Source organism: Cygnus olor, chromosome 19 (assembly GCF_009769625.2).
Source record: "Cygnus olor isolate bCygOlo1 chromosome 19, bCygOlo1.pri.v2, whole genome shotgun sequence".
Lineage (NCBI taxonomy): Eukaryota > Metazoa > Chordata > Aves > Anseriformes > Anatidae > Cygnus > Cygnus olor.
This window is the reverse complement of record NC_049187.1, coordinates 7,077,701-7,090,528: the sequence shown is the minus strand read 5'-3', so window position 1 is coordinate 7,090,528 and position 12,828 is coordinate 7,077,701. Positions and strand designations below refer to the sequence as shown.

The 12,828-nt window shown below is 46.3% G+C and overlaps 1 protein-coding gene across 10 annotated transcripts in view; it reads left to right on the top strand.

The window, feature by feature from the left end:
• Positions 1-410: 410 nt before the first annotated feature.
• Positions 411-12,828, top strand: part of RAPGEF1 (Rap guanine nucleotide exchange factor 1) — an 86,074-nt gene continuing 73,656 nt past the window's right edge. For 2 of the 10 annotated variants that reach the window (XM_040531744.1, XM_040531743.1), the window contains exon 1: positions 411-641. In XM_040531744.1, the coding sequence (XP_040387678.1) occupies positions 617-641 (25 nt within the window). In that variant the 5' untranslated portion in view covers positions 411-616. Of the gene's footprint in view, positions 642-1,530; positions 1,665-2,208; positions 2,449-12,828 lie in introns of all 10 variants that reach the window. The other 8 variants (XM_040531748.1, XM_040531747.1, XM_040531750.1 and 5 more) reach the window with 6 other exon arrangements.

Below are 12,828 nucleotides of genomic sequence, written 5' to 3'. Positions count from 1 at the left end.
GATTAGATATCTTGGAGGTCTTTTCCATACCTAATGATTTTATGATTCTATGATTCCGCTCAGGACTAAGCTCCCCGAGAGGCCCAGGACCCCGAGGCACATCTCCAAGCACCAGCAGCCGGGAACTCCCCGTGGTGCCCCCACGGCAGGCCTCGGAGCCCCGCACCTCCCCCGGCCACACCGACACCCCCGAGAACAGCCCTCAGGGCCTCCCTGAGCCCACCTCCCCCAGCCACCAGCACCCCGAGGCGCCCACCCCCGGCAGCCCGGCCCCTGAGGGGCCTCCCCGAGGCGCCGCCCGCCAGGCCCGGCCCGGCCCCGCCCGGTGCCGGCGCTTCCCCGGCGGTGCCGGCAGGCGGAGCTGCGGCCCGGCCCGGCCCGGCGCGGCCCCGGCGCGTGTGTGTGCGTGTGCGGCGGGAGCCCCCGGGCCGCCTCTTCCCCTCAGCGGCCCGGCGGAGCTGGGCTAACGGGGGGGCGGGCGGGCGGGCCGCGCCGCCCTGCTCCGCCGCCGAGCCCGCCGCAGCGCCTCTCTCCCGGATCGCAGCCGGCAGCAAGCGGGAGGAGGCGGCGGCGGCTCCTGCACGGCCGGGCCTGAGCGCCGGAGCCCGGCTGCGACATGTCCGGCAAGCTGGAGAAAGCAGGTGAGGCGGCCGGGGAGGCCCCCGGGGGGGAGCCGGGCGGGGAGGCGGCGCTCGCCGACCTCCCCTCACGCCGCGGCCCGGAGGAGCCGCTCGCCGAGGGCCTGGCGCGGCCCGGCTCGGCCCGGCGGGGGGGAGGCGGGCAGGGCCCGGCACCCTGCGGCTCCCCGGGCCGCCCGGAGGCTCCTGTCACGGCGGCCGGGGCCGGGGGAGCGGCGGGGATGCTCTGCCCCGCTGCCGCCCCCAGCCCCCGCCGCGCTGCCCGGCTCGCACGCTGGTTTTGTCAGGCTTTTTGTTTTCTGGTCCGTTTTTTTGTCCTTTTTGTTTTCCTTTTTCCTTTGTATTTCTGTCCTTTTTTTTTTTTTTTTTTCCTTTTCTTTCTTCCCCTACCGTCCTTTCAGTGTAGCAAAGCATCAGCAAAGCTGGGGCGCTGCAACGCTTTGGGGCCTACCCGCAATGATTAATTGCAACTTCTCCAACTTTCCTCTTCTGGTGTTTGTGCAAGATCAGAAAAGATGAGTCCGTGGGCAGATGGCAGGGGGAACTTGCTCATTTTTTCCTCTTTTCTTGCGAGGCTGTCCCCTCAGCCTGGGGCGCTTGCCTTGCAGCCGGAGCCCGGGGAGGCTGCTGAGCTCTCTCCTGCTCTCCCAGGGAATGCTCGAGCACGATGGTATTGTCTCGCTGTGCTTCTGGAGTCGTGTCTGGTTCTCAGTTGTCACTTTAGGTGGTTGAATGCCCCTGTTTTTTTCCGTGTAGCGGGAGCAGTACGTTTAAAGATTCAATTAGCGTTTCGCAAATCAAGCGCTGAAGTTATTTGGTTTAATTATGTTGCATTTAATTAGCAGAGAAAAAAAAATCAATGCTGTTTTGTATTATTTTTTTTTATTGTAAGGAACAGCTAGACACTTTCCTACTGGGGACCGTGTGGTAGCAGCGTGAGTCAGGATGTGTGAAGTACAGCATTCAGGCTTCCCAGGACAGCAGCCGCTGATTTAGGAAGATTCCTATTTCAAAGGAGTAGAGTTGGTAGCAGCCCTTCTCTGGTTTTGATCATTCGATCCCGGTTTGTTCTGGCTTCTGTGCTGCGCTGTACAAGAATATGTTCTCTTGTGTTACGGTTCTGGAGCAGCCTCAAGGGACGAGCAGACTGGCTGCCTGGCAGCCGGCTTTGAAGCGCAGCACACAGGCATGTTTCCAGCTCTCAGCACTAAGCCACTGTCTAACAAGTGTGCATCGCATCATGGGACAAATGTTATTCCAGAAATATCACGGGTTAATCGGATGCACCAGCCCTGACATAGTATCGCAATGTAACGCTTTGCTTTGGGGTTCTGGCTCTCTCTTTCCAATGCTTACTGGTATATCGCTGCCACTTTTTCTCCTGGAAGCAGGTAACTGCTTAAGGAAGGGGTTAGCGGCATTTATAGACCTGGGGCCAGCTCTAAAACAATTGCCACCTGTTAACGTTAGAGGTGAATTTGGCTTGGGGTTTTAGTAAATGCTGATAGCGCTATAGACAGTAATTGCAGATGTATAAATAAGTGATCACATTTTGTTTATTCGCGTGCAGTAAATAACCCTGTGAGAATAGTAAATATAACTCCACACCAGCGAAGCAGCGTGAAGAGTTCAAACACGGGAAGATGACTCTGTAGACACACACAAATGCAGTGCGGTTCCATAAACAATAGAACAGAAAGGCCAAAAATACCATACAAAAATCATACGCTGCGCAACCTAGAGACCCGACCTTGCAACACACTGAACTCCCATTGAAGAACTCAAGACATCATGCAGGATCCGTCCCCAGGTCAGTGCTGTAAATGTACAGTTTGAAGATGCAATGGGTGAAGGCTTGATGCGGAGGCGTTCTTTCTAGTGGGTGTGTATCATGGTGATGATTTGCTGAATAAGAGAAACTGTAAATTTGGGAAACTGTCCTCTTACAGCTGCTTGTATTTTCATTTCTTTAAGAAGGGTATTATTAAAAAAAAAAAAACAAAAAAACAGTCCAAACAGAAACTGGAGGAGAAGAGACGGGGAAGGGGAGGGAAGGAGGGCTGGAAGCCAGCTGTTTCTGTACAGGATGCTCTTGATCACTGTTTCTGAGTGTTTGAACTTGTGATTGACACAAACAGTTCAGATGATAACGTCACCGAATAAACAGAGTCTGTAATACTGCGGTAATACTGGAATAATATTTGTTGAAATGTATACATTAGCAGAACAAAGGATACAGAGTCATGAAACAAATGCTGCGAGGTCTAAGGTCTGCCTATTTGTGTACATTTGTATTTGTTTTTTTTCTTATGGGAACGGAAATGCATGCAAGACCCATTATGTTGTAAATAAAATAGCCTGTTGCCCGATAATGAGTTATCGTGAACGGCTTCAGAATTGTTTTGGGCTTTGGTTTGACTCTGCATGAAGGAGAAAATGTTCATCTAGTCAGGCTGTGGGATTAAAAAGCATGTTTTAAGGGTGAGATCCCTAGAGATCTTACATGTATCTCTACTGCCTGGTTCTTTAAACAAAACACGTTGTCAACACTTAATAATAGAAAAAAATAAATAAATGATAGTAGATAATAGCTGCCATCCTGTCCACCAAGGAAGAGAGGACGAGGCTCCCTCTGGAGCCTCTCGGTACAGCTATTTAATCACCAGAAGGGCTACTGTAGAGTGATTCATAGCGCTGCTTTGGAACGAAGGGGAGCCATCTGGTAATGTCGAGTAGGACGGTACATTTCGTTTTTACTTCTTGCAGAATCCCCGTTTCTTTAGGCTCCAGCCAGGAAGACCTCCGAGTGTTTTCTGAAAGCAGATCCCCCTTTGACTTGAGGAGCAAGAACAGCATCCAGCCTTGGTTTTTCTTTACTCTAGAAGTGATACGTTTGTACTTTTTGTCTTTACTTGCAGAAGACACTTGTTCTCACCCTGCTTAGTTATATAGTTTTGATATAAAATCCAAAGCGGGGATGCCAAGAAAGCAGAGAAGGCCGCAGATTCTGCTTGGGTTTCGTGTTACCATGGCAATACATGAATTCCTGTATTTATTTACCTGATGGATTACACGCTCCAGGGAGTTGAACTGTTCTGCATCGTTCAGGGAGAATAAGGGAGCAGTAAGACACCATCAGGTCTAAAAATAGAAGCTTTTCAGTGAGGAAGGTCCATTCAATGCTGCCCTTTATTAAAGCCAAGGAACATATGGATGCTGTACTTTGAAGGTTTATTCTACTTGAACTTTTCAATCTTAATCTTGTACTTTCTTGCAGGGTTTTCATATCCCTTGTAAGCTTGCCTTTTCAATAGCTGTCTGCTAAAGGTTGTTTGAGACCACTGTTTCAAGTGTTTAGCTGCATGGAGTGCAGTCAGTTATCTCTATTCAGCTCAGGACTCAACTGGAGGTATTTATTCCCTGCAGACTGAAAATGCTGTTGTCTTCACCTCTTTCTGATAAGCATTTGCCTGATAAGCAAATTCATCTCTGAAGTTTCCTCCTTTAGTATTGGTGATATCAACGTTGAGTGGTAATCCTAGGAGAGAGAACTCTGTTCTTAAAACGCATGGCAAAATAGAACAATTCCGGGGGCCAGATCATTCCTGTGTTGAGAGGAACTTTACTGTTTGTCCAGAGTCCTCTGTGCTGATTTACATCATTCTGAACTGTGCATCTGTCCGTGTTTTTGTATTGAGGTGAAGTTTGCTGGGTTGTTATTTCTGGAAAAGGTATATTTGAACTGTAGTCATCTCTTGGATCATTCTGTTAGCCTGGAAACGATCCTGCTGTTTTATTTTTTATTTTTTATTTTTTTTATACCTGTGCAGTTTTCTGCAGTCTCTCTTTTTCCAAGTTAAGTGCAGGTGAGTTAGCAGGCACAGCTCTCTTGCTTCAGTTGTGCTCATACCTCTACACCACGTGCTTGAGTTTAGGTGAAGGCTTTCAAGTCAGTCACTTAGAAGGTTTGCAGTTGACCAGTATAAGTGGTTTTTCTACTGAGGGTTTTTAAACCAAGTAATAATTTTCTGTGAAATGTTTTACACGCTTTTATCATCTTCTGCATTTCCAACTACAGGCCCCTCAGATAGTGGCATCGCAGCTGAATTTTACTGTAACTTGTTTCAAAAGCATCAATAATCCTGTTTAGTTTCGTGTAGAGGCAGATGCAAGATGATCGTTACTTAGTGCTACCAAGAAAACGACACAAAGAGTGTAATTTTACATTTTTATAAGTCATCATGGGTTGACAGGTGTTGTGTTGCACAGCTTCAACACTGGCGTGTTCAGAAATGTCGCCTGCAGGACGGCTGGTGCAAGACCGGGATGGTCGCAGCAGTTCTAAGAAGGAAGTGGACAACGAGTGTGGAAAAAAGACAGCTGAAGACTCCTGGAATGCGAAGCAGCTGGGTTGTGCCTTAGTCAATGAAAAAGCAGAAACTGGAAACAATTGCTAAATTTATTTTCAGTGCAAGCAATCGTTTTCCTTGAACCGCAATGACTAAATATATCTGTTTGTGTGATTTTGTGTGGTGGTAACTCTTGCTGGCTCTTGCTAACCTCCTGGCAAGCAGAGAGATGAGTGGAAGGCTGCTTCAGCCAGAACGTCACACAAATGTCCCTCACCTAGGTCCTTGTTTCACTTGCCGAGAATATTTTGTTTTTGTCAGGGACCTGTAATCTGTCAGCATGGCTTCAGTTGTTGCTCTGTATAGCATGAGTGGAAGAAACCTGGTATTCCTTCCTTTGGGAGATCCTGCTTTGGTGTGACGTCTGTCTTCTTTTCTTTATTAACATTAGCAAATTAGAGCATTCAGCCATTGTCGTGATAGCAGTGTGGAACAAGTATTAAATTCACCCAGAGATGGCAGGAATATTAGCTTTGTTTGTTGCCTTTGTCTAAGTAACTGAAGCTTGGATTTCGTGTTGTACAGTTGAGAAATACTGGAGAAGATAATAGATTGACGGGATGGTAATAGAGAACAGCGTGTCATTCTCAGAGCTTTAATAGAGATTAGATGGAAAGGGGGAGCTGGTTGGAGGAAACCTAGGTTTATTCACCTTTGCAAGTTGTAATTTGCAGCCCTAGAACTCTAAGGTGGGATAAAAGGAGACTAGAGAAGGAAAAAATGACATTACAAGTGGAGCTGCTGATGGAATGGTAGGAAGGATCTCTAAAAAAGAAATGAGAGGAAGCCCAATCCACAAATGTTGGAAGAGGAGGGAATGGTGGGCTACGCAGAGCAGATAGGGGAAGTCAGAGGGATGACAGGAAGGGAAAGTTGGCAAGAAGGAGGCAACTGGCGGCTTTCATGGCACCTTGTTCCAAGGCAAAGAGACAGAAGATGAATTTCAGCCATCCAGAAAAGCTGCAGGAATCCTGCAGGTTGGGACGTGCTGCTGAAGGAATGTTCTGCATTTCTGCTCTTCGCGTTGCTGCAGCATGACAAGTTTACTGCTGTAGTACCTGACCCATAGCACCCATTCTTAAAAACGCATTGCAGATCTCTTCTTGTGGCACCGATGCTCACAGAGGAAACAATTTCATCTATGTGAGAAAGAGACCGTGTCCCCACATACGTTGTGGGGAAAAAGAAAGTTGCAGGGTAAGGTTATTGGTCCACTTTTATTTGTGGTGCATATTTCACTGAAAGGTCTTCAGCTTTGAAACACTCTCTTGACGTTAAATCTATTTGCTATTATGGTTGGTACTGTAGCGTGTCTCTGGTGTTTGTGAGTTAGTGTTCTCGTGCTGAGAGCAGGGAAGGAGTGAGTACACACAGAAGCATAAGATGGTCTGTATCAGAGCGTTCACTTCGTGTTTGGGGTGATACCATATTGACTGGTTTCCCCTCATACAACGAAGGATTGATTGAGCACGGGTAGCGCTTGAAGAGATTTCTTAATGATGGGGCTGAGGCTCTTTGGGTCAAGCAAACGGGTGTTTTCCACGATCCTACTTTATCTGGTCTCTGCTGCTTTGTGTAGAGCTTTTCTGGTGTCATGAAAATACCGTGCATTTGGTGATTGAAGTTAACATCTTGGTGATGCTGTCAGTGTCTCTAAGAATTCTTTATTAATTTTTCTGCGGAGGGTGAAAGGTTAAAGCTTGCTTGTACTCTGATGCTCTCACTCTCTGAAGGCTTCCTGTGGGGTGCTCTTTGTTGCATACCTAACATATGCACTTAGAATAAATAAGAACTTTAATTTCATCCCTTTTACGTACAAAAATATTGGGTAATTCTGTTTTGAAAGAGAACAGATGAGATTTTCCTTCTTAGGCTTCTGGAAAGAAAAGAAAATAAATCAGTAGAGGTTTACAATCAAGGAATGGTTGCTGACAGATGGTAAATGTTGGAGTAAAAGGGTTCTGCAGCTTGGTTGGTTGATTAAGCCTTGACAGAATTTTACCAGTAGACCAAATACGTAGTTCTAGATCTGTTAAATCGTAGTTTGCAGGTAGGCTATAATAACTGGTGGCAAAGGAACGTGTTTGCAGTGTACAGCATGCATTGTGCTATCCCCTACCTTTTGATTTTTTTTTAATTGTGTTTCTGCCCAAGAGGTGGTAAAATAGCCGCAGGAATTAATTCCATATTTAGAAAGTTTCCTTTACGAACCAAATGTCATGTAATAAAGGGCACCCAGGGAAATCAATATTTTAGTTCTGCTTGCATAGTACATTCTAACATATCCGAGGTAGCTGTGCCGTGAGTCCTTCTGATGGTGGGCTTCAGAAAGCAGGCGATACTGTTTAAAACACAGCTTTCACTGAGTGATGTATTACGTTTTTATTTGTGTTCTAACTTTATTAACATGTTTGTCAATTTGAGTACGGGGAAGGGCAGGTGGTTCCCATCCACTTTTTGCTTAACTTCCAATGCAACTTCAACAGTAATGAGTGCTGCAACTTTATAAATAAGGAAATTAAATATTCCTTTTTGGATATGTTTTTATCACTTAAATGACTTTTTTCATGTATGGATTCTGTTTTTCTAATTAGAAGATGCTTTAAACTAAATTATGAACGTAGGAGAATAGTAAGTTTGAGGAATTAGGAAGGTCTACCACCAGGTTTGGTTAGAGCTCAGCTATGAATTTACAGGGTTTACAGAAAATACAGAGCATTGGAGCAGGAGGTGCCTTGTCTATATTAATGTCCTCGGAAAGCGCGCACGGAATTGTACGTTAAGTCTGATGCCAGCTTTTTGCTGGAGCACGCCTGCAGTGGTGCATGGCTCGAGTTCACTCTTACCGCTTGGGATTGCTCCTCCAAGGCTCCTACGTGGGAGAAGCTTGCTGCACCCAAAAAGCATCGTGCCTCTGAAAGTCCTATGACACTGAAACCTTTTCTTCAAGCTTTATGAGTGATACCTAAGAGAACGTGACTGGCAGAAACTGAGGTGGGGTTTCTCTGTTTTTGGCTTATTTTTTTGTGTGCGCTCTGGATAGCTGTTTGCTCCTCACCCCTCAGACCAGTGGCACTTCTGTCTTCTGCTCTGTCACTTTGGTCTGTTGTAGTTTACAGGAGAGGCTCTTTGAACGGTTGGGGAACCACCCTGTTCAGATGTCTGTAATGAATTTACGAAATGCTATTTAGAGTACGGTGTTTACAGTGAGGTGGCTCTCTTGAATATGGCCAATTTTGTGGTACTCACTTGGACAGTGTCCTTTTAAAGAACCTCTGAGTCTTGACTCAGAACCTGCTGAGTCTGCTCAAAGGTGAGCTTCCTTCTTACGTATGTACCCTTCTTAATTGGTAGCCTCTTTTCCTATGGAAATGTGATTTCTCAACCACCGTCATGAGTAGAAAAAGTGCCTACAAATCGCTCCTTTATTATGGCAAAAGGGAAACGCAGCTGTCCTATATCCAGTTTGGCCATCCAGCATCAGTCGGTAGGCATGTAATTTCAGAATTGCTAACATGTGGTGCTTCTTCAGAGGAATGCCAAGGGAGATGCGAGGAAGCTACGTTTCTTGTCTTGGAAGAAGAATAGACAGTTTTGCTAGCTTTGCTGCTCATATATATATATAAAAAGTCTTTTTCTAGGGCCTAGGTGGTGCAGTTTGCTGTTTGATGATTTAACTAAGGTTGTGATTTTATGCTCTGTTGCACCGGCATTCTGTCAATCTAAACACGTCTCAGTTTATCTTGCATTTTAAATTCACAGGCACAAGATAGATCTGACTATCCTCAAAAAATGAGGAAATCGTGCAGTGGGTTACTCTGTTTAACCTCTGCTGAATTAATTAATGCAGCCTTTGTTTATAAGCAAGGTCTGAGAGTGATAGGGTATAGATTATTTACTGCATAGAAACTTCTCCTTTTTTCCTGACTTCTTGTACCAGCACACTTGTGTTAGTTAGTAAGCTTTTACTTCTAAATGTATGAAAGTCAGATAAATTCATAAAAGAGATTTATGGTGATTCAAGAGTATCCTTGCTCAGAATTACAGTTTTTGTGAAGCTGGTTTAAAGTTGCAGCTATGCTGAAATGGATACTGTTTTGCTTAGATGAAGTGTAAAACATTTTTCAAAAACCACAGTTTTTAATAATCTATTTTGTATATGTTTTTTGTTCCCATAGCTTCTAGTCCCTCAAGGATTCCAGCAATTGTCAAAACGATTTAATATTGATTACACTGTTTTGCCACAGGCTATAGGAAGAGCCCATGAGACTGTGAGTAGTGCAGACCATAATGCTGAACGTTCCCAGCTCGTTTCAGGGAGGGATGAGTGCCATCCTTGGGCAGATTTCTGTCCCCTTGGGAAGTTGTTCTGCGCCTTCCTTGGTGCTACAGTTACACGAAGCGAGACGCTTTGCCGTAGCGAACCATGTGCTGCGTGTTTGGTGAGGCTGCCAAACCTTGCCCCCAAAGACAAGAAGACCCCTTGCCCCCAGAAGATCCTGTCCTGTGCAGACTGCTGCTGAGGGAGCTAAAGAGCAAACCCGTGCACCACAAGGGGAGGCATGCAGGAGCTCTCTTAGTCTGCACCCTGCTGCTGGTGGCAGATCTGTGAGCTAGCAACGTTTTTATCTAATTTGCTGCTGCTTCCTGAAGGTGAAACAGATGCTAGACCTTTAAGGTTAAATTTCTTTGGCTTCCCTTGTGCTGCTCAGCCTAGGGAGACACGGAATATCACATTCCTTCAGCCGAGATGATTTGGCATCAAGCTGAAAGGTAAAAACACTGATAAAAATGGTTTTCTTTGCTGCTAGAACAAAGACTACTCAAGTTGTGAACTGGTTGGCCTGGAGTGGGGAATGCCAAGGAAAAGCAAAATCCTTTGGAACAAAGGAAACGTGTGTCTCTTCTGGGGATGGGTCGGAGGAGGCAATCAAGGACAGTGGGTTGCTGTTCAAAGCTGAATATCGCAGTAAAAATAGCAGGGCAGGTAAAGAGAGACTTGGGGTCTTGTGACTGTCTGTGTATTTCCATATAGACTTTAAACAAAGATGGTTTTGCTCCTGTCTGTCTCGGGTGAAAGCATTTATACAAATTCTTTAAATATGCCTTGGCAGCTCTTACTCTTAGGTTTTCTCCTGAATTACAGCCTTGTTCAGTAGACCTCAAATCTTAGGTGTGCATTTCACTGCAACACGTCTAGGGCTCCTTGGAGACATCAGGTAGACCGCAAGTGATAGACGTGAAACTTTCCCTAAGCTTTCTCTTGGCTGGCAGCCTGGGAAGTGCCAAGGAGGAAGGGATCAAAACCATCTCTCTGACCAGGCGCTGGCACAACCTGCTTCATTGCCTGAGGCCGTCTGGGTTGTGGCTTTTTCCCCGTGTGCAGCCACGTAAAGAAAAAAATACAGACCTGGCAGCTGCTCGTGGTTGGCTGTGTCCAGAGTTACCACCTGAATGGGTGTTTTACGCCTCGTGTTCTGGCTGAAGGCGACGTGATGCGGGAGGAGAAGCCGAGGGAGCATCCGAGGGATTACTCCTGGCAGCGGGGCAGGTGGGTTTGTCTGCGCGTCCTGCGCGGCGCTGGCAGCAAGGTGTGTGATCGTGTTAGCAACAACCGCAGCCACGTCTGAAGGGTGTTGATCGCTTATGTCATTGTTTTGATACTTCCCGAGTTCTCTGCGTATTCACGGCTGCTGTAAATAATAACGTGTAAGATTGCTGCCATGGGTCACTCGGTCTGCTGGCAATAGCCAAAAAATTCCCACATCAAGCGAAAGCGTATCTGATCCCGAAATCGCTCTCGGCGCGCGTGTTGTGTGAACATGGCTGTTGACTGAGGTCCCGATCTGAATCGGGTATCCAAAGTTGATGACTTACGCAAAACAGCATTCGCTGCGAGGTTACCGGTGTTGTGGCTTGCCCTGTGGGGAGAGCTAACAGGCTGTGGGTTTTTTTATTATTATTTTCGTTTGTTTTTATCTTTTAACTCTTCTCAGATGAGGTGCTTCACATCTAAAAGCTTTGGCAACCCGGTGTAATGTTTCAAGTGTTATCACAATGGGGAAACAAAATCATGCTCGAAATATCACGGCTCAGCAGCGCCCGTTTGGCGAAGTTGTTATTGGGTGTTAGACCCAGAGCAGCAACGCTGTTCTGTGGTGCTGCTGCACACTGAGGTCTTGGGTTTTGGGATGATAACAAAGCACAGAAACTGGCTCCTCCCTTTATCCTCCTGTGCCCTTGAAGGAGTCATTTGGTTAAATTCCTTAATATTTTTGCAGCTGTGGTTGTGATTTATTAACTGATGCTGCCTTGAAGAAGAGCCTGTGTCTGCAGCAGAGTTTTCATTACTCATCTGTCAATACTTGCAGAGTGAAACAAATGGGTCTAGGTAGAGAGGCTTCTGCTCTTCTGGGTAAATGCTCCGGTTTATTTTTCTCCCTCCCTGCTCTTTTACTGAAAGGGGAGATACAGACAGTTCTTGGTGCAGTGCATGGTAGTGCTGTATTGGATAGGAAGGTCTGGCCTGCTTTGTCTGTCGGGATTATTTAAAGCTATGATGTTTAGATTTTAGTAAATGAACCAGAAGGAATTGAAAACATCTCTCTTTCCCAAAATATTCTAACTCATACAGCTGTAAATGCCCTTTATCCTGAATCATACCAGCTGAAGAATTGCCAATTTCTCTTTTGCAATGGGCAAAATGTGATTTCTGGCCCGTGGTTCGACATTGTGCTTGTCAGGAGAAGTCCAGTTGAGATTATTATTTATTTTCCTTACATATTCCATAAAACTGAAAATGAAATAAACCAAAATGATTGCTTTGCTGCGTCTACTGAAGCAAACTGCAGGTTTTGCAATAATTGTCTCGGCTTCTGCGTGAAACGTAGGAGGCAATTTGTCTGCCTGGATTTTACTTTTTTTGCATGCTGATTGGAAACGAAGGGCACGTCTTACTTTGAAGCCCCTGCAGAAGAGGGAAACCTGCTCCGAGGGACTGAAATGCAGAAGGTTTTCGTGTTGGTACGTGGTGTGGGAGAGCTCAGGGCACTAACATTTTCTGGAGCAAGCGCGGGTTCGCTGCGCAGTGCCTTGCCGGCACGGGGCAGGGCTGCAGCAGGCGGACGAGGTGTAAGCAGGGAGCGGGACTCGCGGATCCGAGGGCACTGACTCACTTTCCACATGCTGCTCTCGAGTCTCACACTTGACTGTGACAAATGTTTAACAGAAGAGCAGCCAGGCTAGTGAGCAAGCAGACTTAGGAGCCTGAAGTTAGCACTGATCACCTTCTGTGCGTATGCATTTTGGGGGAAGTACTGGAGTCCTTGCGCCCTTTCCCTGTTGTGCCACCTATTTTGCTTTGTTTTTATTTGACTTAGCAAAACACGGCGGGGAAAAAACATGCACAGCAGTTCCCTGTGCAAGAAGATAGAAAGAGCTGAGGCGCAGCCTGGTTAAGGAAGCTGATAACTTGAAGCCTTGCTTGTGTGCCTTTGTACCTTGACCACATGAGGTGTTTGCAGGTAAATCGGTGCCAATTTCCGTAGCGCAGAGCTGTCTTCTGCGGTGGAGTTGCAATCAAAAGTGTTTGAAAGCCTCTCCTGTGCGAGGCTGTTCTGCGTTACCCCAGCCTGCAGCGGGAGCGGAGGGAACCAAAATCTCTGCCAGGTTGAGCTTTTGATTAACTGCAAGCGTGAGGACCTTGTTTGGAGATAAAAACCGCTCAGCGGGTATTTCCATGGGCTTCCCCCACAATGAGCAGTCTCAGCTTTAAGTAGATG